General features: G+C 41.0%; 1 protein-coding gene across 1 annotated transcript in view; it reads right to left on the bottom strand.

Moving 5' to 3' along the window:
• The window catches only part of NPSR1 (neuropeptide S receptor 1), a 135,346-nt gene extending 111,459 nt beyond the window's left edge, over positions 1–23,887 (bottom strand). The window contains 3 exon segments of the mRNA XM_029233060.1: positions 20,235–20,394; positions 23,062–23,152; positions 23,845–23,887. Coding sequence (XP_029088893.1) covers positions 20,235–20,394; positions 23,062–23,152; positions 23,845–23,887 — 294 coding nt within the window.
• Between the last annotated feature and the right edge of the window lie 2,154 nt (positions 23,888–26,041).

The following is a 26,041-nucleotide window of genomic DNA, read 5'->3' as shown; positions in this document are numbered from 1 at the left end:
TCACAGCCTGACTGATGAGATGACACTGTCCTCATTCTTATAGGTAAGGAAGTAGGGCTCAGAGAAGTTGCTATCTAGGATACCTGGCTTATAAGCGATACAGATGGAGTTTGAACATGGCTTTGCTTGACTGAAAGTCCATGCCCTGCTTACTGTAGTGGCTTTCTGCTGGAATATTAGGCCAGAGACGGTGAAGCTGCCTCATTTCTTTTCAATTTTCAAGTGGGAAACAGATCTTCATTTTCCTTCTGACCCAAACTTGTCTGAAGCTGGGTTTCTGGAGCTGAGTCGGTTTCATGACTGTCTTCCCCAGGACTGAGAGTAAGGTCAATGTTCAGTATGTGTTTGGAGGGATGGACTCTGTAGTAACGTGTGGCTTCCACACGGCAGAAGTCGTAAATATCGCACAAGATGCAGCTGCGTCGTCTGCCCCAGGGATCACAGGGCTTTCTCTACCCTTTACATTTTTATGTTTCATTTTATGGTTCCTGTTATTTCTGTGATGTTGAAGATGAATATCTCAAACACAGGAAGGAGAGAATACATCATACTTCCCAAGAGAGGAAATGAAGTCTCAAGGTTATGATTCAGCCTCAGTTCTCAGCCAGCAGTCCAAGAAGCTCTGCTGTCCTGTCACTGAGACCAGTGTGCCACCTGTCATTCACAGCATCAGGCTCTGAGGTCTGCTCCAAGCCTCAGTAATTGGCTTAGGTGGGTTGGAAATATCAAAAGCAGAGCTCTGAAAGCATCTAATTCCATTGAGGCTGAATCACTATGTAACACAGGGAACACACACTCTGAAGTGAGATAGGCAGGAGCAGACTGCAAAGCTTTGGATTCCCAAAGCTGCCTCATTAGACTTGGGGAATGAGATGGATTGAGGATCTGTAGACCCTTGGGCAGTGACCATTTCTGAACCATCGGAAGCCTGTCATTCAGGAGTTTGTCCCAATTTTTCCCTGTGTCTCGTGCTACCTGCTGCTTCAGAAGCATTGCCAGGTGGTCAGCAATCACTAAGGAGGTCAAGCAGGAGGCATGGGGGTAGGACCAGGCTTGCTCATGGGAGCCTCTGCCTCGTCTACTTCCCCACGACCCCCTCCTCCTGCCGATGCCCCTTTGGAAAATCTTCATTTTCACCACCCTCCCAGTAACCCAGCTTGGAGACATCCTTGCAAATACCATGGAATTATTGTCATCACAACCACCTATCTGCACTCACATTTTCTAGCTGTTTTACCTGGACCTCTGGGAATTCCGTCTTGGATTACTTTCAGGATAGCCTTCATTGCTAATACTCAATTATGAAAAAATATATAACGAGACTTTTAAATTAGTTACTTAAATTAATTTAAGTAATTAGTTTATTATTTATAAATAAACTATATATTTATAGTTTATTATTTAATTAGTTTAAATTACAAAAAATTAGAGAATTACATAAAGCTGCATGTAAGTGTGGATGTTAATTCCAGTCTTATATTTTTGTAAGGCTCTTAATATCATTTTAACAGGGGTCTTGAACAGAAATGTAGGTTGCACCCTCTGACTAGGGGCTGGTAGGATCAGCTGGCAGGAGGCCTCCTGCATGTAGAAGAGAGAACATGAATGGAATGGGAAGTATTGTCGCAGCCTGGGTCTGTTGAGGTGGACGGCAGGGCTGTGGACCAAGATGGTCCCAAATATCAATAGTTGGGCACTAAGTGTCATCCTGTGATCTCTCATGTAGTGTACCAGAGGGGGAAGGCATTTACCCTGAAGGGAGAGCCTTGGCATATACCTATACGATGGTGTAGAAATGATACTCAGGCCCGAAGTAGGAAGCTGTCCTTGAAGTCATGTTGCTGTGACAATGATTATACTGGTTTACAGTCTGTATAATCAAGCTCAACAAACATTTATTGAGAATCTAGCAGCTAATTTCAACATACGTTGGGAACTTTACCGTAGTTCCACAGAAGTTCCATAGTACCATAGAAGGAAGGCTAGGACAGAGAGCTTCTAGTCTGGTGGTAGAGGCATATATGTAAACAAAAATTTTCAGTGTGAACTACTGTAATGGAGATGCTGTAGGATCCCCAATAAGGGACATGTAGTAGAACTTGAGGAGGGACTGGTCATGGTTGGTCAAAAGGTATATCCTAGAGAAATTAATATGTGAGTTGAGTCTGAGAAATGAGTAGAAGTAGCCAAACAAACAAGTAGGTTGCTTGGCAAGAGTATGCATGAAGGCAGACTGAAAACTTTCAGGTTAGTGATGACAGGCAGGGACCATCCATGAACGTTAAGTGTGGTCACAGATCAGAGAAAGGCCTATAATGAGAAACTGGACTTGTGTCCTAAAAACTATTTTTTAAAATAGTTTTTCCACTTTTAAGTGGAGAAAGGTCCACACTGAGTCTTTGTCCTTAGTTAAAAGAACTTGCTACCAAGAGAAAAGATTCCTCCCCATCTGGAATCTTCCCCAATTGTCTTCATTGCATGTACTACCTTTGCCCTACTTCTCAACACCATCATCATAGGTGACAGAATACAACTTTAGCTCCCTCAAACTGGGGCTGAACAAGAAAGCAATTCACTGTCTAACATTTATTTCTTAGTTTAGCCTCCAGGACATATTGAATAACTGTATTATTCAATACAGCTCTTTCTACTCTGACCAGAAAGGGTTAGTTACTAGGCTGGAGTATTTGATCATTACTGCCATGGGTCATATTTCGAGTTTAATTAGCAGTGTTAACTTCCCACTGCCTAATTGTTCTCATTCATATCAGGCTTTGGTGCAAATCAGGGACTGCCTTTTCATGACAGGCTGATTCAGCTTTCTGGTTACTAGTGAATCCTTGAATTTCACCAGAAACAGAAATGCACGTGTCCCACATTCATTTTAATGTGAGTCCCTTCTTGTGATTCGTTCTTGAATCACAAAATGACCTCCGGATTAATCACAAATAGGGTACACTGGAAGCTTTGAGGCAATTAAATTCTGGGATTCCATCTGAATTCCCATAGTATATCAGACCACAGATGCTAGAAATCATCTTAAAACCCACTGGGCTCCAGTCTAGGTAGAAATTAATATTGTTGAACAAATAAATGAAGTGTCTGCTGTGTACCAAGAACTGAGATTAACATTTAAATTGCTATTTGAGCTCTAGATCCTTGAAACTTAGAACACTAACATTTGGATAAATTAGGTCCAAATCTCTACAGTGTAGTAGAAACCAAAGTAATTCTATGTAATAAAAATACCAAGAAACTATTCTTCCTCATGATCCACATAATTAAAAAAATAACACTGTGGGAATTTGTTTTCTGTTTTGGAGGTGCTACTCAACAGGGAAAGTGTCCAAGGAAACTTCCCCCTGAGGGCTTATCTCAGCTCAGACCATGATACAATCAATCTGTCATTTCCAGTCCTTCCAGGAGGCTCAAAATCAGGTAGCTAGGAGAAATCTGGGGGAGCGAGCAAATGGAAGGACAGAAGCAGATGTGAGGCCAGGGCATGGAGCTGAACATCCTGGTAGATGAGAACAGGTGGGGGAAAGGGGCCTGAGAAGGGCTCTGTATGATTCCAGGGAGATGGTTCTAGTCCTATATTGCTACTCTTGGCGGCTTCATTTTCTGTGCATCTAAATTGGGTGGCTGGTCAACAGAGTTTAAAAAGCTAATGATTAGTGTACATCCAATGACCGCTGGTCATCTGCCTTGGTTTCCACTGTCCTCCCATTCTCTTGCCTGTGTTTCTAGTCCCCTACACGCTATCTGATCCCCTACATGCAAGCCTCCCCAGCCCAGGGTTGAACACTAATCCTTCCACCTCTTATTAGTCACTTCATAGGCTCCCTGGGAGCCTATCCAAAGTCGACACATGCAGGCACCTGCCTGACTCCGAGCATCACTCCCACTCCACCCGAGCCTCTTGGATTTCGATGGAGTTGGCCACATCACCTTGGGCCTATGCTTAGGAGCCCTGGTTCCTAGCAGAGGCTAGTGCCCTGGGCCAGGTTGATTCTCTAAGCCTGATGCCTGCCTCTGTCTAATCCACCTACCTACTATTCTCAACTTAACATGGAAGCCCAAGTGCACTTTATGGTTCAGCCCATCCCAATGATAATAGAAAAATGACACAATTGGAAAATGGAGTTTTAAAGGAATAGATAATTCACATGTTGCATGCTTAATCCAGAAATCACTATTAAGATACTAATTGGGGGTCAGAGTGGGGAAAAAATTCTAAGAGGAGCAATATGAGAGAGGAGAGAAAGAAATGAATTAGGAGAATCACTGCATTCATCACTAAATTCCTGAATTCTGCTTTGGCTCTGAAAGTGTGTAAACTTCATTATTTAAAGACTGCATCCCTCTCGCACCCAGACAGTTCATTACTAGGGAGACGCTGGCAGGTCTTCAGACCCTTCGATGTGTGATTCTTGGGGGCCAAGTGCATTATCTGGAACCTCCTCCTCTTCCATTTGGCCTGCTTTACCATCACAAAGGTGTCTGCTTTCAGATGCCTCTTAGAGCCTCCCTTGTGATTTGTCTGCAGAGGAAATAGATCCTTTCATTTGCTCTCATGGAACTGCGACTTGCAAAATATTTTTGAGACATTACATAGTGTATTTTACATGATTATTTTGTTGATTCTGATAATAAAAGTAATAGGTGCTCACTGTCAAAAATTTAGTGAAATATTTTAAAAGTGCAAGGACAAAACCCCATCTGCCAGAGAGAATTTCTCACTTTCCCATTTTTGGTATATTCCTTTTTATATTTTCTGGCTATATATCTGGATATGAATAGGTATTTATATATCTGTAAAACTTGGAATATATTATATATGCAGTTTATTGTGCTTTTTAAAAAGTTTAACATTGAATAAGGAACAATGATTATTATAGGTGCATAATATTTCTTAATATTCCATCCTGTGGCTGTGTCACAATTTCACTTTTCTACTGTCAGATATGTACTCAATGAAATAATCTAACACAAATGACTATGTCTAAAGTTTCCTTGAATATTTCTTTACTATTCTTAAGGTTTAATCCTGCAAGTAGACCTACTAAGTCCAAGTGTAAATGTACTGTTTATGCTTGCTGTATATTACCAAATTGCTCTCTAGAAAAGTTGGGTTAAGTTGTCCCGATTTACTTTCCCACCAACAGTCTACAAGACTGTCACATGCTTTTGTAACATTTGTCTTTAATCCTTGCTAATTTGATATGTCTTATATTATGCTTCATGGTTAAGTTTGAATTGTTCAGACCACAAGCAAATAACATTTTTTTATACATTAAGTCGGCATTTAAACTAAAACTCTTTTTATTTCCTTTGCCTGTTTTGTCTGTTAGAAATATCTTTTTTCTTCTAAGAGCTTTTATATATTAAGGACTTTAGTCATGTTATATTTGTAGTACAACTATTTCATATTATAATATGTAACATTATGTTTATGTACATATAAATATTATATATTTATTTTTATTGAAAATACTTTTCTTTGTTTCCCCTTACATTTTTATTGTTAGGCTTAGAAAGTTATTGCTCATCCCAAAATTACTCTGCTAATTATGCTTTTTGCTGTCTATTTTGTAAAAACTTAGTTACGAAATCCAACAGAAATTGATCTTACAACTTTACATGAGGTAAGAATCATCACTCATCCACTCACTACTCTTATTGCCAAAACATTCATTTCTTCTTACTAATTTTTGTAGTGTCTTTGTAGTAGTAAGTTCATATATGTACTAGGATTTTATTTTCAGGGCAAATTATTTATTATTAATCTTTCAATTACTGTGCTAATTCTAAAATGTTTTGCTTAATGCAGGTTTATATTTATTAATAACTGATAGAGAAAAATCCCTCTTCCTCATTAGCATCTGTATTCAAATCTCTTAGCTTTTCTTACCTTTTTTAAAAGAGCTTTTAAGTTATTTTGTCAAATTAAAATAGTCACATTGAAGATTTGATTAAATTTTTTAACATTATTAAGAAATTTGCAGAGAATTGACATCTTCACAAAATTTAGTCTTCCTATCCTGAAGCACCACATACCTTTTCATTTATTCAAATATTCTATATACTTCAGTAATGCTTAGCATTGTGAGTTATTGCTATCTTAAATTTGACTAGTGCTTTCTAGTTTATAAAGTACCCTCTTATTTTCATGATCCTCTCAACAAGCCGACCAGGAGTTCTGACTTTTTTCTAGAGACTACAGTTCTTGTCCTGACTACCATTTAATTGCTGTGTGACCTTGGTAAGATCACTTTACCTCTCTGGGCCTCTCAACACGATGTTGCAGAGCCTTTTCTGAGGTATGTTCCAGGGGACATTGTCTTCATGGTGCGTATAATTAGAGGTAATACTGTAATGTTATGTGGTCAAATAAATTTAGGAAATTCAGGTTAAGCAGAATTAAACAGGTTTCTTTACTTTCCTGTGAATCATGTCAAGGTTATGCTTGCTTCTTATTTCTCTCCAACCACCTACTTCTATCTGTAGGAGAACTATCAATGGAACTAAAAAGAGGAGGAGTCCGGGGACGTTTCTGCTCTGTGTACCTTTAAGAATGGGTAATAGTCTGGATGGGTGGAGAGTGTGGGAAGATGAAGAGTCTGTGAGGCTGGTCTTTGAGGAGAAGGGCATTAGCCCACCCTCACCCCTAACCCCTTCTGGGTTGGGGGGACCCTCCCAAGAGATTAGTGAGTAGAACTTCTCCATGATCATCCTCCTTCTTCTCTCCCCACAAACTTCACCTTTCACATGAGATGTGGCTCCTTCCATTCTTCACCATCCTGCAGGGACATCATTATTGTTTTGCTTCCACAGCTGAGCTGCCTGGGTCCAGAGAAACCGTGTGATGCGGTCAGGGTAGCACCATATAGGATTGGTTTAGGGTCCACAGCCCATTTCTCACACTTTTCTTGGTTGTTTTAAACTGTCAGGAAGGGTTGTGATTCCTTGTGCTTCAGGGAGGAGAATAAAAATCCTCTTATTGAGCCATCATGAAAAAATGAGCCATTGTTTTGGGTAGTTTTTTGAACTAGTGTTTTTTTTTTTTTTTTTTTTGCGGTACGCGGGCCTCTCACTGTTGTGGCCTTTCCCGTTGCGGAGCACAGGCTCCGGACGCGCAGGCTCAGTGGCCATGGCGCACGGGCCCAGCCGCTCCGCGGCATGTGGGATCTTCTTGGACCGGCGCGCGAGCCCGTGTCCCCTGCATCGGGAGGCGGACTCTCAACCACTGCGCCACCAGGGAAGCCCTGAACTAGTGTTTTTAAAAGTACTTTTAGTATTTTTTTTTCATAGCATTACCTAAGTGAATCACATGGTCATTATCTGAAATGTGAAGAATAATTCTGAAAAATTTAGGGCTCTTTTCTTTGGGAAGGGAGAGAAACTTTCTCTTCCTTGGTTACTCGGAAACATACAATCCATTCTGAATCACTGTTTATAAAACTCTGTTCAATACCTTTGTAATCTAGAAAATAGCAGGATGAGAAACATGAGAAGAGCCAGGCCCTGCACCACCCAAAGGTAGAATATATGAAATGTCTATTTGACTCTCACTTTCAACGGCTTGGCTTCAGTACTCTAAATGTGTAGTTTTGCACTTGGTATTTGTATCGCTTGGGAAAGTGTTCAGCTCAAAAGTAAAAGTAAGCCCACTTAACCATGGCTTAAACAAATAAAATTATTTTTTTCACATAATAAGAAATCTGAAGATAGGTAGCTGCTGTCCTAATTCATTGAAATTGCCTTAGCTTTTGTTTTGTGTTTGCAAATGGCTGCTGCAGCTCCATGCATTGTATCTGAATTCAAGGGAGGAAGTAAAATTCCAGCCATGTCTTTCTCTTTTTATCAAAAAAAAAAGAAAAAAAAGAGAGAAACCTTTATCAGAAATCTCATAGACTTCCAATTAGTTTCTCAAACTGTGCTACCTTTTACTACAAGGGAGTATTCAGCTGGGAAAGCGAGAAGGATGTTGAGATTAACTATGGGGTCAACCAAACAGCATTGCTATCTACAGGAGTCTATTCAGGACCTGTTCCTGAACACACTTTCCCCTTCTCCAGGCTCATGTAGTTCCTCCTTTCACCAATGCTGTTGATGTTTTCCAAAATTTGGTAGCATCCTCAATATTCCTCACTAGTACTAAGTATTATATAGTAAAGATTCATGCTAAATGGCTAATGGTTGATGTCTGCTTGTAAAGTAGAATAAAGAGGACCCTTGGAAAACATTCATGGAGCTATATCCTGAATTCTTTGTCAATATTTATGCTTAGCACAGTGCTAAGTCTATGATAGGGTTCATTGACTCTTCAAGACTCTCTGAGGGTCTTATCAAGGCATGACTGGTGGCACTGGAGGCAAGTGATAAAACAAGGTACAGCTCCTGTCCTCATGGAGCATAGTTTGTAGACACCATGAGATAGATAACAAATGCATAGACATATAATGTCATTAAATCAAAGACTCTTGAGGAGGTGACATTTAAGCAATACCTATGTGGAGTGAGAACTTCATTATTCTGTCTATTTTGATCCATACTTTGTGCTTTCGGAGGCTCCTCCATCTTGAATTCCGTACTAATCTTCTAAATCTGTATCCTGTTTCAGGTCCTCTGGGGGTTGTAGCATTACCTCCACTATGCTGTCACTTGGGGGTTTATAACTTTTAAATGAAACATGCTTTGAGGAAAGTTACATCGCTATAGAATACTTTTTATTAAGTAATACTTTATACAGAGGAAAATTCACCCTTTGAATGCTTAGTTTTGTGAATTTTGACAAACTTAACCATCACTGCAATTAAGATGTAGAATAGTTCGATAACCCAAAGACAGTTGCCTGTGCCCTTTTGTAGTCAACCTCTTCACAGCAACCACTGATTTGTTTTCTGTTCTTAGAGTTTTGTTTTCTCAGCAACATCATGTAAATGAAATCATTATAGCATTTTGAGTCTGGCTCCTTTCACTTAGCATAATGCATTTGAAATTCATCCATGTTGTTTTGTGTATCTGTAAGTTTATTCTTTTTATTGCCAAGTAATATTCCATTGTATAGATGTACTACAGTTTATCCATTCTCTAACTGCTGGACATTTGAGTTGTTTCCAGTTTCTGGCAATTTCAAATGAAGCCAGTATAAGTATTGACATACAGGCTTTTATGTAGATATAAGTTTTATTTTTCTTGGGCAAATACCCAGCAGTAGGATTTTGGAGTTGTATAATAAATGTATGTTTAACTTCATAAGAAAATGGCAAAAAGTTTCCAAACTGTCTTTACCATTTTGCTTTGCCATCAGTAATGTATGATGGTTCTAGTTGCTTCATGCCCTGGCCAGTTCTTGATATCATCAGTATATTTTTATTTCAGCCATTCTAATAAGTGTGTGGTGGTATTTCACTGAGGTTTTATTTTGTATTTCACCAGTGATCAAGGATGTTAAGCATTTTTTCATGTGCTTAGTCACCATTTGGTGATATATCTGTTTGAAAGTTTCCTATTGTTTTAAGTTGGGATTTTTGTTTCTTTGTACTGAGCTTTAAGAATTATTTATATCTTCTGGATAAAAATTATTTATTAGATTTGTGGTTTATAGATATTTCCTCCTAGTATGTGGTTAGCTTTTTTATTCTCTTAATAGCATCTTTTAAATTATAGAAGTTCTTAATTTTAACAAAGTCCAATTTAATAAATTTTTCCTTTATGGATTGTGCCATTAGTGTTGTATGTAAGAAATTTTTGCCTAATCCAAGGTCACAAAGTTTATCTCCTATATTGTCTTTTTATTTTATTTTAGGTTTGTTTTATTTTAGTGTTTACACTTAGGTATGTGATCCATTTGGGGTTAATTTTTATGGGGTGTAAGGTTTGGGCAGGGGTTCCCTTCTTACATATGGGTATCCATTTATTCCAGCAACAATTTTGCTTTTCTCCATTGAATTGCCTTTTTATTTTTGTCAAAAATTAAGTGACCGTATATGATGGAGTCTATTTCTGGACTCCCTATTTGTTCCATTTCTGGTTGTCTATCCTTTCCTCAATACCACACTGTAGCTTTATAGTAAGTCATAACAAGCTAGTGTGAGGTCCCCAACTTTATTCTTTTTGAGAATTGTTGTGGCTGTTCAATTTCCTTTGTCTTTCCACATACACTTTAGAATCATCTTATCAATTTGAGCCCCCATGTCATCGTCCTTCCCTGCCTCTGCCAATCTTCTCTAATTCCCCAAACCTGCATATGATTGGACAGGAAGTCCCATGGCTTCTTCCTGTCCACTCTCAGGCAATCCTTGTCTGAGCACTGACACCACTCATTGGGTCATTATAACTGACTCTCTTTCCTCAGTGTCCCCTCCCTACCTCCCATCCAGCACTCTGCAGCCTGATTAATCTCTTTCAGTCACAGTTTTCACTGCTAACACTTTTGCTAATAAAACTTCAAAGATTTCTTCTTGCCTATAAGGAAAAAACTCCATATTGTTTAGTCTAATGGTCCACTTGGGTCTTTTTATCTCTCTCTTTTATCTAAATTCAAAGCTTCTGTTTACCTGTCTTCAATGAAGAGTGACTTGATTTTCTATGTAGAAATCCTCTTTTTTTTTTTTTAATTCCCACTTCATTTTTATTTTTTTTTACATCTTTATTGGAGTATAACTGCTTTACAATGGTGTTAGTTTCTGCTTTATAACAAAGTGAATCAGCTATACATATACATATATCCCCATACCTCCTTCTTCTTGCGTCTCCCTCCCAGCCTCCATATCCCACCCTTCTAGGTGGACACAAAGCACTGAGCTGATCTCCCTGTGCCATGCGGCTGCTTCCCACTAGCTATCTATTTTACATTTGGTAGTGTATATATATCCATGCCACTCTCTCACTTTGTCCCAGCTTACCCTTCCCACTCCCTGTGTCCTCAAGTCCATTCTGTACGTCTGCATCTTTATTCCTGTCCTGCCCCTAAGTTCTTCAGAACCATTCTTTTCTTTTTTTTTTTTTAGATTCCATATATATGTGTTAACATAAGGTATTTGTTTTTCTCTTTCTGACTTACTTCACTCTGTATGACAGACTCTAGGTCCATCCACCTCACTACAAATAACTCAATTTCGTTTCTTTTTATGGCTAAGTAATATTCCATTGTATATATGTGCCACATCTTCTTCATTCATCTGTTGATGGACACTTAGGTTGCTTCCATGTCCTGGGTATTGTAAATAGTGCTGCAATGAACATTGTGGTACATGACTCTTCTTGAATTATGGTTTTCTCAGGGTATATGCCCAGTAGTGGGATTGCTGTGTCATATGGTAGTTCTACTTCTGGTTTTTTAAGGAACTTCCATACTGTTCTCCATAGTGGCTGTATCAATTTACATTCCACCAACAGTGCAGGAGGGTTCCCTTTTCTCCACACCCTCTCCAGCACTTATTGTTTGTAGATTTTTTGATGATGGCCATTATGACTGGTGTGAGGTGATACCTCATTGTGATTTTGATTTGCATTTCTCTAATGATTAATGATGTTGAGCATTCTTTCATATGTTTGTTGGCAATCTGTATATCTTCTTTGGAGAAATGTCTATTTAGGTCTTTTGCCCATTTTTGGATTGGGTTGTTTGTTTTTTTGATATTGAGCTGCATGAGCTGCTTGTAAATTTTGGAGATTAATCCTTTGTCAGTTGCTTCATTTGCAAATATTTTCTGCCATTCTGAGGGTCGTCTTTTCATCTTGTTTATGTTTTGCTTTGCTGTGCAAAAGCTTTTAAGTTTCATTAGGTCCCATTTGTTTATTTTTGTTTTTATTTCTATTTCTCTAGGAAGTGGGTCAAAAAGGATCTTGCTGTGATTTATGTCATAGAGTGTTCTGCCTATATTTTCCTCTAAGAGTTTAATAGTGTCTGGCCTTACATTTAGGTTTTTAATCCATTTTGAGTTTACTTTTTTGTATGGTGTTAGGTAGTGTTCTAATTTCATTCTTTTACATGTAGCTGTCTAGTTTTCCCAGCACCACTTATTGAAGAGGCTGTCTTTTCTCCATTGTATATTCTTGCCTCCTTTATTCAAAATAAGGTGACCATATGTGTGTGGGTTTATCTCTGGGCTTTCTATCCTGTTCCATTGATCTATATTTCTGTTTTTGTGCCAGTACCATACTGTCTTGATTACTGTAGCTTTGTAGTATAGTCTGAAGTCAGGGAGTCTGATTCCTCGAGCTCTTTTTTTCTTTCCCAAGATTGCTCTGGCTATTTGGGGTCTTTTGTGTTTCCATACAAATTATGAAATTTTTTGTTCTAGTTCTGTGGAAATCCTCCTTTTTAATTTGCGTATGCCTCGTTCTGTCACTTCCCCCTCACCCCTGTCTTTTCTCCCCTTATCTAAGTGACCGCATTCTCTTCCCTTGTATCATAATTATTGGCTCTCTCTTTCCCCCATTACACAGAATTGTCTGAGAATGACGTACCTGTTTTGTTCATCTTTGAAACCCCAGTGCCTAAAGTAATAGTCAAGCCCATCTGTGATTCTCTACTGGGTAAGGTAAAGGGGTACATGACATATGGGGAAGAAACGAATACAGTTTAGAAGATTGTATTCTGCATGTTTATACTTTGACTTATTTTTAGATATGATATTTAATTTATTTTGAAATTTAAATTGAGAGAGAAATATTTATGTTTATCTATAGTTGTTAAGAATTTAAAAGGCTGAAATCACCTTAGTAATATTTGTTGAATGAAAGCATTAGTTTCCCAGCCCCTTAGGACAGTGATAAATCCTCTTTGGCTCCCTAGTCCCTAGTATAGGGTCCTACCCAGCGAAAGCAGTTGTAGTCTCACTGTTCACAGCAGAGACACATTTTCTGCTTGAAGTGTCCAGAGGCAGCAGACAGGAACGATGTGTGACTACCTGATTGAGATTCTAGTAGACAAGGCTGACACATTCACCCCACTGGAGCAGATCCTGTTGTCCACAGGTGGTGCCCTCTGCCCTCTGCACTTTGCAGAAGATCTCTGTGGCTGAGTTTCTATAATCAGGCATCAGAACACATAAGTGGAGAGCAGGGATGTGAATGTGAACACCCTTTTCCAAAACCTGCCCGATGTCTTAGGTCTCAGAAGTGGATGGCTTCCAGGTCTCAGATGTGGAACCAGAGCTGGTGGCAAGGGAAGGGGAACAGACAGATCTTGGATGTTGTTTGCTTCAGGTCTAATGACCTGTCTATGCATCCTCCCTGCCAATAGGGCATGCTGTGGTGTCAGGAATTCCCTAAAATCATGGTACCTTTAAGTTCAAACCCAGTGGCTTGTAGAATAAGGATTAAGACTCCATCCACTCTAATGTGTTCACACGAATTTACTGAGACCTTAGGAATAAACTTGTTGTACAGATTGTTTCTTGATATGCCCTTTCATTCAACAAAATATTTTGTGACCATTTGTCTACCATGTGTCAGGCACTACTCTAGGGGTAGTGGGATCTAGAGCTGCCTTAAAATGATTGGTGTGTGTGTGTGTGTGTGTGTGTGTATGTTGGTCTATGTTTATGTGCACACGTATGTCTGTGTGTGTGTAGGCAGACATGCATGTCAAGAGATGAATCTTGTTGCACAGAGATTTGAAGTGCTTTGGAAGCATAAGAATAGTGATGATGCTGATCTACTAAACAATCTGAATTCTTCACAGATGAGGGGGCAATTGAGCTTAGATGTGATATCAGAAGAAAAAGCTATGAGAAAGGCATTCCTGCCAAAGGTAATATTTCCCTGGAATATGGTATTCAGTGCAGCATGGTACAGAAGGAGAGGAGAGGAGATGGGAGGTGGGGGGGGGGGCGGTCCAGTCAGACTGTGCAGAGCCAGAAGGCCAGGCTGAAGAGTTTGGGTTTTATTGTGCAGAAGGTGAAGGTCAAACCAAGCTTTACAGCAGTGTACTATGTTCCCCTCACTGGGGGCATTCAGTTAAGCTACATCTCCTATGCCCATCAGCTAATTAATTCTTGCCAATGGAATCGGAGTCAGTCATGTGTCATTTCAGGCCAAAGCAGGTAAGAGAAGCTTTGCCATCTCCCTTGGAAACTGCTTGTGCTAGAAGGCAGAGCTACAAGTTGATCTGCCTGCAACTGGGACGTGAGAGAAAAATAAACTTTTGACGTGTTAAACCACTGAGATTCAGGGTTAACTTGTCACAACAGCCCTCTGAAGGACACTTAATTCTCAGAATCATTTGTCAGGTAAGTAAACCAAGGCACAGGTAGAAGCAAACTTCCCCGAGTTCACAGCTCGATGGTGGCGGCACTGGGACCTGACCCCAGCAGTCCGACTTTCCAGCCTGTGCCTCTCTACAGTGATGGGGAAGAGTCGAGAGGCTGAGTTTACCTGGGGATGACTAGGCTACTTCTTCTGCCATCAGCTAGACTGAGAGGTCCAGACAGAAGCTAAGTTCAGTTACAGAAAATAAAGTTACATTTCTTGTCCACTTGAGAACATAGCTTGAAACATTCTTACCCACTCTATCAACAGGAAATTATTTCAAGGATGACGGGGTGACATTTTTTTTTTGAAGCATTAATGGATATGCTCCTTTCTACTTCCTTGAGAAAACCTCCCAGAGTCCAGGCAGCCAGAGAGCTCTACCCGATCTGCCTTCAGGGCAGTCTTTACTCCAGCAGTGCAGACAAAGAGACACAAGTCAGCCCGGGGCTTTCAAAAATACCTCATGGAGGATATCATAAGTAGCTTGAAGAGAAGTGTCTTTTTCCTTTGCAAGAGGATGTGTCATTTGAGCATTCAGAGCAGAGTGTCTGGAATAATAAATTTGTCAGAAAACAGTCAAGTCCGTTTCCCCACCAGAGAGAAAAGCAGGCACCAGGAGACAGGAGTGTCAGACGGTACGATAGTGGTACAGAATGTGAGAGGATATTGTATTGGCCCCTTATAAGGCTACCGCAAAGAGAGGAAGAGACCAAGGCTGCGAGCGCAGGATTAAAGGGTGCTGAGCTACACTTACTGTATAGAAACCAGGGGATGGCAGCCCCTGGGGATTTACCCAGATTTGTATGGCGTGGGAGTTGAATAGATACGATGGCCACGTGGGGAGAGAGAAGACCAGCCCAAATTTGGGAGGGAAGCAGTCAAACTTTTTATTCCCAGGAAAGATCCAGAAATTCAGCCAAAGTTGAGAGAGGGAAAGAGGGAGATGTGGGCACCCGTGTACCTGAAGGAAACGAGACAAAGGTGTGCTGCAGCAGAAAGCAGTGCAGTCTGACCCGGGCCAGATGGGGATCCAGACGAGGGTGTGGAACTAGCATGACCACTTATGAAGCCCAGACAGTCCTCTTCATCTTAGCTGACGCCAACTTGCCCAGATTCCTCCCAAGGTCAGCCTCCCTCCCTCACTCTGACCACACACATGTGAACACACACGCTGTAGAAGCATCATTCCTAGAGCTTAGATGCCTTTCCTGAGTCAGAAAGTGGGAAAACCCTTCACAGGCTGGAAAACTCTGCAATTCTGAGTTTACTCTGAATTAACTAAGATTGTTTCCTGGCATCAGATATATTAGTGACCCAAAGAGAAAGTTAGTTAAGGAAGTTACCCTTTCTCACACACTAGAGTACATAGCTTGGGAACTGCACAATAGCCTTGTGGAGCCAACAGATGACACACGTGCTTTTCTCAAGGACATGGAGTGAAGGTGAACATGGTAGAGCTGGCCCAGGGCAAGGGATTGGAAAGTGGTGTGCAGAAAAAGGCAGTGATAGCAGCTCTTTAATAATTATCTAACTGGGCAAAATTAGTAGTAATTTCCCTATGAACAGCCACATTATTCAACTATCGAAACTCAAAATGAACATACTGAGTTAAACTGATTAGAAGAGGACAAAAAAATGTAAATGCAAGACCCTTGTTATAACTTGCAGGAGATACATTGGGAGGTCTAGGACTGAGGGCTCCTGGATTCCAGGAAGGGCATCCCTGACATTGTCCTGGGGTCCAAGCAGGAAGTGAGACAGGCAAGTCCTGCAGGGCTGTGATGGGACAAGAGGAGGGTTCAGGGAAGCAGGCAAGTGGGCAGAGAGGAGCTGAAGTGACAGCCACTGAAGGTGAAAATGCTGGTACACAGTAGGTAGAGAGAGTTCTTAGAAATGACTTGTCAGCCTAAATATAATAAAAACAAGCACAGTATACTTAAGCTTCTTAAATTAAGCTTTTCCTAAAGCTTAATGTGAAATAATTGGGGCATGGGTTGAACTGGAATTTGCTTTTGTTATATTAATGGAGGAAGGGTGTGTTAACAAAATTAACAGTAAGACTGCAAGCAAAGGGTGCAAAACAAAGGCAACAAACTGTCCAGTCACCCTCAAGCACTTAGAAGCAGCCATTTACATATAAACAATAGTTAGACTAATTCCATATCATTTGTAATGACCCACTGAAGGAGATTCAATAAAAGATCTTCTTCAGGTGATATATTCACAGTCTTGGTTCATATTTCTCCCCTCACCTGAGAGTAATAAAACTGAGTTCATTTGCATTATTTTATAATTTCGGCAATTTACTAATTCAAGCAGGTTTCCCTCCCCGTTACTTTGAATTAATTTTCTCATCGTTAAGAATCAGGGATTCAGGAAACATTGTTAACAAATTCACAGTCAAAATTAAAGGCTATTGGGACTTCCCTGGTGGTCCAGTGGTTGAGACTCCGCGCTCCCAATGCAGGGGGCCAGGGTTCGATCCCTGGTCAGGGAACTAGATCCCACATGCCGCAACTAAAAGAGCCCGCGTGCCACAACTAAGACCCAGCGCAGCCTAAATAAATAAATATTTTTAAAAAACAAAACAAAAAAATATTAAAGGCTATTAAGAAGAGAGTTTCATCTTTGTCTTCCACTTGGGGAGGCTTATATTCAGGTCCTCCATTCACTTTCTGATGAGCCAGGTCCCATCTTCCTTGAAAGCATCTGGTAGATTCTTGAAGCCCATATAATTGCTTAATGCTGGGGACTAGGAATGGAGGAGGTGAACTGGATGAAACCTTGAACATATGAGAAACTGGAAACTGTGAAGGAAACTGGGGCCTGAGCTGAGAACCTTGAACCCAGGACCACAGAGCATTAGTCATGTGAAGCCCAGGAGAGAGGAAGGGGGAGGTGAACTCCCCTCTGCCTTCCCCGCTGATATCCAAGGACACACTTAGGTTGACAGAGTAGGTTGGAGCAGTGGGGAGCAGGTGTAATAATTTGGAGATGGAGATGGGGAAGAAAGAAAAGGCTCTGAGCTTGTGAAGAAGGGGCTAGTAAGATCTAGACAGGGGTGTCTTGCCTCCTGCCAAGAGAGCTTTGGGTTCAGAGAAGTACAGGGTTACGTTGGTAACTAGGTTAGAAGTCCAGGCATGAAGACTCAGTAAGGCAGCTGAGGCTAGGTAAGGCGGCAACGGGGTGGGTATGGGTTCTCCAGGGCTTAACCAGGTACGAGGTATGATGGCACAGCTACTTCCGTACCCACCCGCTGGCAACTATAACTTACCTTCATCACATTGGTTTAGAAATGGAATAAGGATGAGCTGAATGTACCTGCAGAGAAGGACCTCGGTGAGTACAGCTGATAGAGACCCAGCAGGGCAGGGGCTGATGTGTGGAGCAGCAGTTAACAAGACCCCCACCTCTGTCACTAAGAAAGCAAACTTCCTGTTGCCCAGTCTGACAACATGTAGACAGTGGACAGAAACAGAACACCACATTTCATTTATGCAGTAAGTGTTTATTGAGTAAGCCTAGCATGGTGCTGATTTCTGGAGAAAACAGGAAACAAACATCAGGCATTCCTTTCACTCAAGGAGCTTAATAACTGTTACCCATTTACCTGATGCTTATTGCAAGAGCAGTTAAGGAGTGTTGGATTAAGTGGCAAGGAGAGAGGTACACTCCAGGACACTACTGGAACTCAGAGGAGGGGTGGGTCAGGGGGGCTTCAGGGAGGAAGCAACCCAAGAGGAGCCTTAAAGAGTGGGAAGAATTTAGATAAACACGGGTGAAGATGGAAGGCAATTCCAGATGGGAAGATACAACATGGGCTGAGAATTAAATGAGATACTTCGCAAAAGTCGTTTAGAAAAATTCCTGCCACCAGGAAAGCCCACAGCCAATGAAAGGTATGACTATTGCTCTTGCTATTAGTTCTGGTAAGGCTGTTACCATTTCAATTTTGATGACATTTTTACTGCTTTTGGAAAAGGCAGTGGATGAAAAGGATAAGTTTGGGAGACAGTAAAGAAGCACATTTCTGACTTTCTTCTTGAGAAGGTTGTGGGATAAAAGGGTGACAGTTTTCATCAGAACAAGAGGAACAAGAGTGCATCAGAGCTGTTTCTGTATCAACAGTGCATCAAAACTGCTTGTGCTCAAAGGGGACCATGGAAAAAGTTACACTAAGACACTTAAGCTAGTTCCCACCCACACCACTACTGACTTCTATGTAACTAAAAATCACTGTTTTAATGAATGATTATACCTCTCAAAAAATGAAACAACATTCTAAGCTCCTGGCCAGACATATTTACTCTCTTTCTGCTCCTCTCCTTGTCTAATGGTCCAATTTCTTGAGAGAAAACTTACTAATAGAAATGAGATGAAAACGATGTGATGTTCCTTAGTGCCTGGAGATGATGTTGCTAGCACCGAGTACAAACACTAGAAGAGACTGAGCAGGGATTTGTTTGTCCACATACTCAGAACATCCCCTTAGGAGCTGTGTTCAAAAAATGGCAAATGAGATTTCAGCTGAGAATGATTATTGCCTGAATCTCAGAACAACTGCCTTATTGCTGATTATTATCCCTCTTGCAGTGGCCCGTCTCTCTTCATTCTGTTTGCTGTCATGTTCTATCAATATCAAAGAGGCTGCAGAGGCAGCATCGCTGAGAGGAGTGGTGTGTTTCCTGGGTGCAAAAAGCCTGCTTCTCTAAGAATCTCTGGACCTGCAGGCTGATTTCATAGAGCGGATTATTCAGTCAACAGTAAATCGCCCCAAACTCCAATTTCAGCTTCTATTTTCTGTCGTGGAGCCGGGCAGCTGGGCTGTGTGTGAGCATTCATGCGTTAGGAGGTGGTGCCTAGGGATAGGTCCCGTGCAGTCAGCTGAAGTGACTTGTTCGGCTCTGCTTTGCTATATTGTCTCTTGGTCTCTCCAGCACCAGTGAGGCTGGCTCCTGGGACAGCTCCCTGCTGAAAGTTTTATTCTGAGTGTTGGCAAAGAAGCAAAGCTCCAACGTGGATATTACAGCAATTCTACTTTGTCAGTAAAAAATAATAATTTCAAGAACACCCAGAGGATTAAAAAAAAAAAAAAAAACTGCTAGAATTTTTCCTGAAGTATTTTCCTTTTTGGTATAAAAGACCAGTTTGAGCCCTGGGAACTAGTGTAACAACTGAAAGCACCATCAGGCAGCCTGTGAAGTAACCTGACGTCCCAGCATTCCCATGCAAGAAGCAGGACGCTGTTTTCCAGATGCCTGGTTTGTTCCTGACCACAGTCTTGTTCAGAAGAGCAAACAGGATTAGCTTAATGAGGACATTTTCCTCAATGTGGCCCTTGGATACTTTGAAGGTGAAACTCACTGAACTCCGGTTTCCTCATCTGTTTTAGGAGGGCAACTTGTTGCAAACAGTGACATCACCAACTACAGTCAAAGACCCTATTTCTCACTGATGTTCAATGCAAAGACTCAACAAAGAAAGTGTGATCCTTCCTTCCTTCCTCAGCGCTGTCTCTCACTGCATCAGGTACTGTCCTGGGCAATGTGGGCTTTCCACTCCTCTGATGTTCCTAGCAAAAAACTCACAACAGTAACCCTTACAAGAAACAGACATTTCAAGCACTACTACAGGATCAATTAAAAGTGCTTTCACCTAAGGAAAAGGGGAAAATTAAAAAGTCATCCACTCGTGAATGTTACTCATGATTCACACATTTGCAGCAGCAGCAGAAAAACAAACCAACAACAGACCCCACCAGTACTCTTAAGAAATTACAATACAGGTCCTTGCACAGTATGAAAAATTCATTGCTTTAGATCATCAGTTTTTTGTTTTAAACTCTTTTCAGTAAAGAAAATAAACTACACTAATTCACAATATTGGCTACACTCTTTTAACTCAGTCTAACATTCTACTTTGTCTTATGACTTAAAATCAGTGTTCAGAGTGGAAGGCAGGAAACTCACCTTAAAGGAGTAGTAGAAGGAGCCCCGTTCCTCTCCTTCCACCACTGCAGTGAAAGTCACTGTTTCCCTGCAGAGGATGGGAGAATCCAGTGTCTGCCCAGTCCCGTTGGACTTGGGGCTGCCCTCCGTGAGGTGGGGCTGAGCCCAGCTGTCCCTGCGCCTGCAGCCGGGGACAGAGTCCTGCCCTCTCGTGAGAGCGGGACAGCAGCTGCAGCTCTACACCTCCCCTGCCTCCCTAAGCTTCTGCTGGAGCTCAGCTGAGCAGAGACACGGAATCCTGTGGAGCCCACCTCACTAGAGAGCCCTGCCTGCTTCCTGAAACCACGTGCTGCTCAACACCCCACATTCCCACCCAGCACAGGGGGCCTGGTCCCCAGAACAGGCAGGAGCCCCTCACAGCGATCCACGTGGTTCCCCGGACAGGCCTCCCTGCTCAGTTGTACTTTTCCTCACTTCCAGGACAGACCACCACACATCTGCTCCAGCTTCAACAATATAGGAATTTGGACTCAACAGACAGTCGATTCATTCAGGTCATGTTTGCATTTCGAAATCAAATCATAATGATGCATTTGTTTCAGCTGAGGGTGCCTTCTGACTTAAAATCCTCACCCAGTCATTTACTTAGTAGCCTGTACGTTATTTCAGTAAATGTGGGCAAAGAGCACATTTGTATTTCACACCCGTGGTTCTATTCTAGGTTTTCAGAGGGCAGTGCTCAGAAAAGCCTGGGGTCTGTGTTTGTCAGTCAGCCACGACCCCTCGTGATGCGACTGGGATTGGTGCCTGGTAGATACTCTTATCACCTTGATGTTCTTTTATTTGATCTTCAAAACAACTCTGCGAGGTAAGCAGGGAACATATCTTTATGTTCTCATTTTACACTAGAAGAGACTGCTTCTCACCATGAAATGACTTGCTCAGATCCCACAGCTGGTGATGGAAATGAGATGATAACTCATTTCTTCAGAAATTCCTAGACAGAGGTGCTTTTACTGTAACATACACTGATTTGCATCAAATCTCAAGGGCCTATTGAGGCATGAAGTTAACATGAGTAAGGGGAGCAGGCCAGGTGCAAAGCAAAAGGACTAAGCTGCTTGTATTACAACCAAGCATGATACCTGGTAACTTATACTGAAAATGTTCTGTGAGCCATATATGCACGGCCCCTGGTTAACAACACCTAGTATAAGAGGTAGTGATGGTCATAAAAGAATACAGCCCCCATGATATTTCCTGGGAAAGTTGTAGCATAATCCATCCCGCCTAGGAAGAGTGCAGTGTGATAGAGATGAGAAGATATTAAGTCTATACTGAAGGGGTAGCAAATAGGAGGGAGCTGTTCAGAAAACAGGATGAGCTGTGAACTCTTAGGGAAAGGGTCAAAACAGGACGACAACCCAATAGCAAAATGAGCAAAGAGTATTCTGACTGGCAAACACGAAAAAAGTGCTTAACCATTAAATTAAAGAAAAACAACTTAAGACAGAATTTTTATTCATTGGCATAGTGAAAACTAGGGTCTGACTGCCCCAAGTGTCGACAAAGATGAGAAGAAATGGGTGTACATTTTTACTTCTGGTGTGAGAGTTAGCTGATATGGTCACCTTGAAGAGCAATTTGTCAGTATCCAGTAAAGCTGAAATTACACGGTCTATAATTTCCATCTCTTTATCTGGGTTCCTTACAGGTATTTAATTTAGGGAAATTCACTGCACTACACACATAAAGTGCATGCACGTTTTTTGTAGGTCTGTTTTACTTCAATAAAAATTTATAAAATGAAATCTGTGAGAAACTTCTGGGGAAGAACAGAAGTCAGTTAAGTCATAGTGTGGTCAGGATGAAGAGAGAGAAAATGGTAGATGCCATGGACAGGGAATAGGTGGAGAGAGAACCTCGGGTTGTGCTGTTTTCTTTCCACTCATGGTCCAGTTGGATCAGTTTTTGACCTGTGGCTACCCAAGAGAGATGTTTATGTATGTGTACAGGAAACATGCACAAACATGCCTTTGCAGTATTGCTTGGAAACAAACCAGAAGTAACCCAAATATTTATGGTGACAAAATCAATTGAGAAGGTTGGAACCAGAAACTACTCACATACCCATCAAGAGTAGACTGGATAAATAAATTTCTATGTAATCATATAATGAAATACTACACATCAATGAGAATGAATAATCTATAGCAAATGTAAAATTTTGCAGGGCTAAAGAATGGTGTAAGGCCTTAAGTTGAAAGGCTACAGCAAGTGTGAAACTGGAACATAAAAGTCTAAACAAATAATAGTAAATTTAAGAATACTGAAGACAAGAAAATTCTAAAAATTTCTAAAGAGGAAAAGGAGAACTCTTACAAAGAAACAAACATCACATAGGTATCTGATTGTTAACAATAATATCAGATGCAAGTACCTAGAATTTTGTATCTAGAAAAGTTATAATTTATGTGTGAGTATAAATAATGATTTTTTTCTGACATTCGTGGCTCCAAAGTGATCTAGTTTGGAGGGTGATACGATTGGCAGATGATCTTGACATGAATACCAGACTATTTTCAAAAAGAAAGAAAAACAAATGTATAATTTGAGACATTTACTGACACCATTCTGCAGAGCAGCGTATTTTATACGTGATGATATGACTTTTATACATTTAAAAAACCCTCATCTTTTGCTATTTAAGGCAAGTACTGGGTTGACCAAAAAGTTTGTTTGGATTGTTCCGAAACACATGGAAAAACTGAACGAACTTTTTGGCCAACCCAATACCTTTTATTGGGTCAATAATTGGGAGCCCTCCTCAGTCCTAATATAAATTTACCACACAAAGAGTCCAAATAATGGACTATCACATTCGCCATATTCAGTAGCTGGCACCTGGAAACCTGATTCTGGAAGTTCATTTGCAGGGGCTACAAAGCAAAAATGTGGGGATAGCAGATTCCAAGTCTGCATCTGTCTTCAGAAGCTTCTGTGGATATTGTAGTCAGAGCTAAAGAATGGAGCAGGGTCTCAGGTGACTGTGAATTTAGTTGGGATTTTCTTTCAAGGACCAGTGATACTCACGGTGTGACCTAAGGACTGGGATCATCTACATCGTTACCTGGAAGCTGGCTAGAAATGCAAATTCTGAGGCCCCACCCAATACCCACTGAATCAAAATCTCTAGGGGTGGGGCTAAGGAATTTGTATTTTAAAAAACCCTCCAGGTGATTCTGAAGCCTGCTACAGTTTGAGAAGCACTCTCCCAGAGAAGCATGCCAAAACTCATGGTGTCATGAGAAGGATGAACTGAATGATGTTGGTGGAGGAGCATGAGTGGAATTGGTGAGGGATTGAAATGCATCCATTGGCGTTTAGGCATAAAATGAATGTGATTACCATTATTTTATTATTTTTTTTTTTTTTGCGGTACGCGGGCCTCTCACTGTTGTGGCCTCTCCCGTTGCGCAGCACAGGCTCCGGACGTGCAGACTCAGCGGCCGTGGCTCACGGGCCCAGCCGCTCCATGGCATGTGGGATCTTCCCGGACTGGGGCATGAACCCGCGTCCCCTGCATCGGCAGGTGGACTCTCAACCACTGTGCCACCAGGGAAGCCCATACCTTTTGATATATTTCCAGAATCAATTCTGTTGTTCTCTAACATGATGCATATAAAAATGGTATTCACATGCCTAGAACATTCTCTCCTGTGTTTACTGAGATTTTGATGAATTGCCCCAAATCTGTAGGGAAGTAAACTGTGTCACAATATTATGATAGCTAATAACTGTTACAATTCATTTCCTTCAGGGATAGTGACTTTCTATAGCTTTGGGAATAGGCACCTCGTTTGGGGCAATTCCTCATCCTTAGTTGTAACATCATCCCTTGCTCTTTCACTCAACACTTACCAGTCAGGTCTCATGGCAGGAAAGAGCTTCCCTGAACCTCCAAGAGCTTGTTGCTTTGTGACCTCTTGGTAGCCTTTACTTTGCCCATCATATTGCTCATCTCAGTTTAATACTTTATTTAAATATCTCTGCTCTCTGATAGATGATAAGCTCCACAGCTGTTGGGTTGACTGCTTTAACTTCTAGCACGGTGCTTGGCACACGTATGATAGGCATTAAATAGATATTTGTTGAATGAATGAACCCATCAGGGTGCAAGTGTGTGAGTGTGGTGTTGTTACAAGGATAACCTTGAAACTTTTTAAATTTAACAAAAAAACGTAAATCATTGGAAAATGTCAGTACTTTGACTTTATTAATTAGCTATTACCCAAAAACAACAATACCCACAAACCCAGCATGTTGTGATGGTGCAGTAGAGAATCTTTGCCTTGAATATCCAACAGTGCTGGGGGCTGGCTCATGGCAGAGCCTGACAGGTACGCTCACAGTGACTCTACTCTGTTTTGAGAGGACTGGTCTCTGCCCAGTATATCACTAGATGCAGTGCACCATTACCCACCATGCCACCTCCCTAATACAAGCCTTAGTAAATGGTTTGCTGACAGATTGCAATGAAGTGAACCTCAAACCTCTACATTCCCTGTAGAAACTTGGAGCCCCCTCAAAGCCCTGTATTTTACATGCTTACTGCTCACCAGGGTGGGGTTCTCAGTCCTGGTTGCACATTGGAATAACCTGGGGTTATTGGGTCATCGTGTCTCCATTGTCATTTGTTTCTAGGTATTTTTTTATTTCCTCTTTGATTTCTTCAATGATCACTTCGTTATTAAGTAGTGTATTGTTTAGCCTCCATGTGTTTGTATTTTTTTACAGATCTTTTCCTGTAATTGATATCTAGTCTCATAGCGTTGTGGTCGGAAAAGATACTTGATACAATTTCAATTTTCTTAAATTTACCAAGGCTTGACTTGTGACCCAAGATATGATCTATCCTGGAGAATGATATTTCATTCTCAAGCACTTGAGAAAAATGTGTATTCTGTTGTTTTTGGATGGAATGTCCTATAAATATCAATTAAGTCCATCTTGTTTAATGTATCATTTAAAGCTTGTGTTTCCTTATTTATTTTCATTTTGGATGATCGGTCCATTCGTGAAAGTGGGGTGTTAAAGTCCCCTACTATGAATGTGTTACTGTCGATCTCCCCTTTTATGGCTGTTAGTATTTGCCTTATGTATTGAGGTGCTCCTATGTTGGGTGCATAAATATTTACAATTGTTATATCTTCTTCTTGGATCGATCCCTTGATCATTATGTAGTGTCCTTCTTTGTCTCTTCTAATAGTCTTTATTTTAAAGTCTATTTTGTCTGATATGAGAATTGCTACTCCAGCTTTCTTTTGGTTTCCATTTGCATGAAATATCTTTTTTCCATCCCCTTACTTTCAGTCTGTATGTGTCTCTAGGTCTGAAGTGGGTCTCTTGTAGACAGCGAATATATGGGTCTTGTTTTTGTATCCATGCAGCCAATCTGTGTCTTTTGGTGGGAGCATTTAGTCCATTACATTTAAGGTAATTATCGATATGTATGTTCCTATTCCCATTTTCTTAATTATTTTGGGTTCGTTATTGTAGGTCTTTTCCTTCTCTTGTGTTTCTTGCCTAGAGAAGTTCCTTTAGCAGTTGTTGTAGAGCTGGTTTGGTGGTGCTGAACTCTCTCAGCTTTTGCTTGTCTGTAAAGGTTTTAATTTCTCCATCAAATCTGAATGAGATCCTTGCTGGGTAGAGTAATCTTGGTTGCAGGTTTTTCTCCTTCATCACTTTAAATATGTCCTGGCAGTCCCTTCTGGCTTGCAGAGTTTCTGCTGAAAGATCAGCTGTTAACCTTATGGGGATTCCCTTGG

Source organism: Monodon monoceros, unplaced genomic scaffold (genome assembly GCF_005190385.1).
Source record: "Monodon monoceros isolate NGI ecotype Baffin Bay Population unplaced genomic scaffold, NGI_Narwhal_1 Super_Scaffold_2, whole genome shotgun sequence".
Lineage (NCBI taxonomy): Eukaryota > Metazoa > Chordata > Mammalia > Artiodactyla > Monodontidae > Monodon > Monodon monoceros.
Note: the sequence above shows the minus strand (reverse complement) of the source record. Positions and strands in the feature narration are given on the sequence as shown.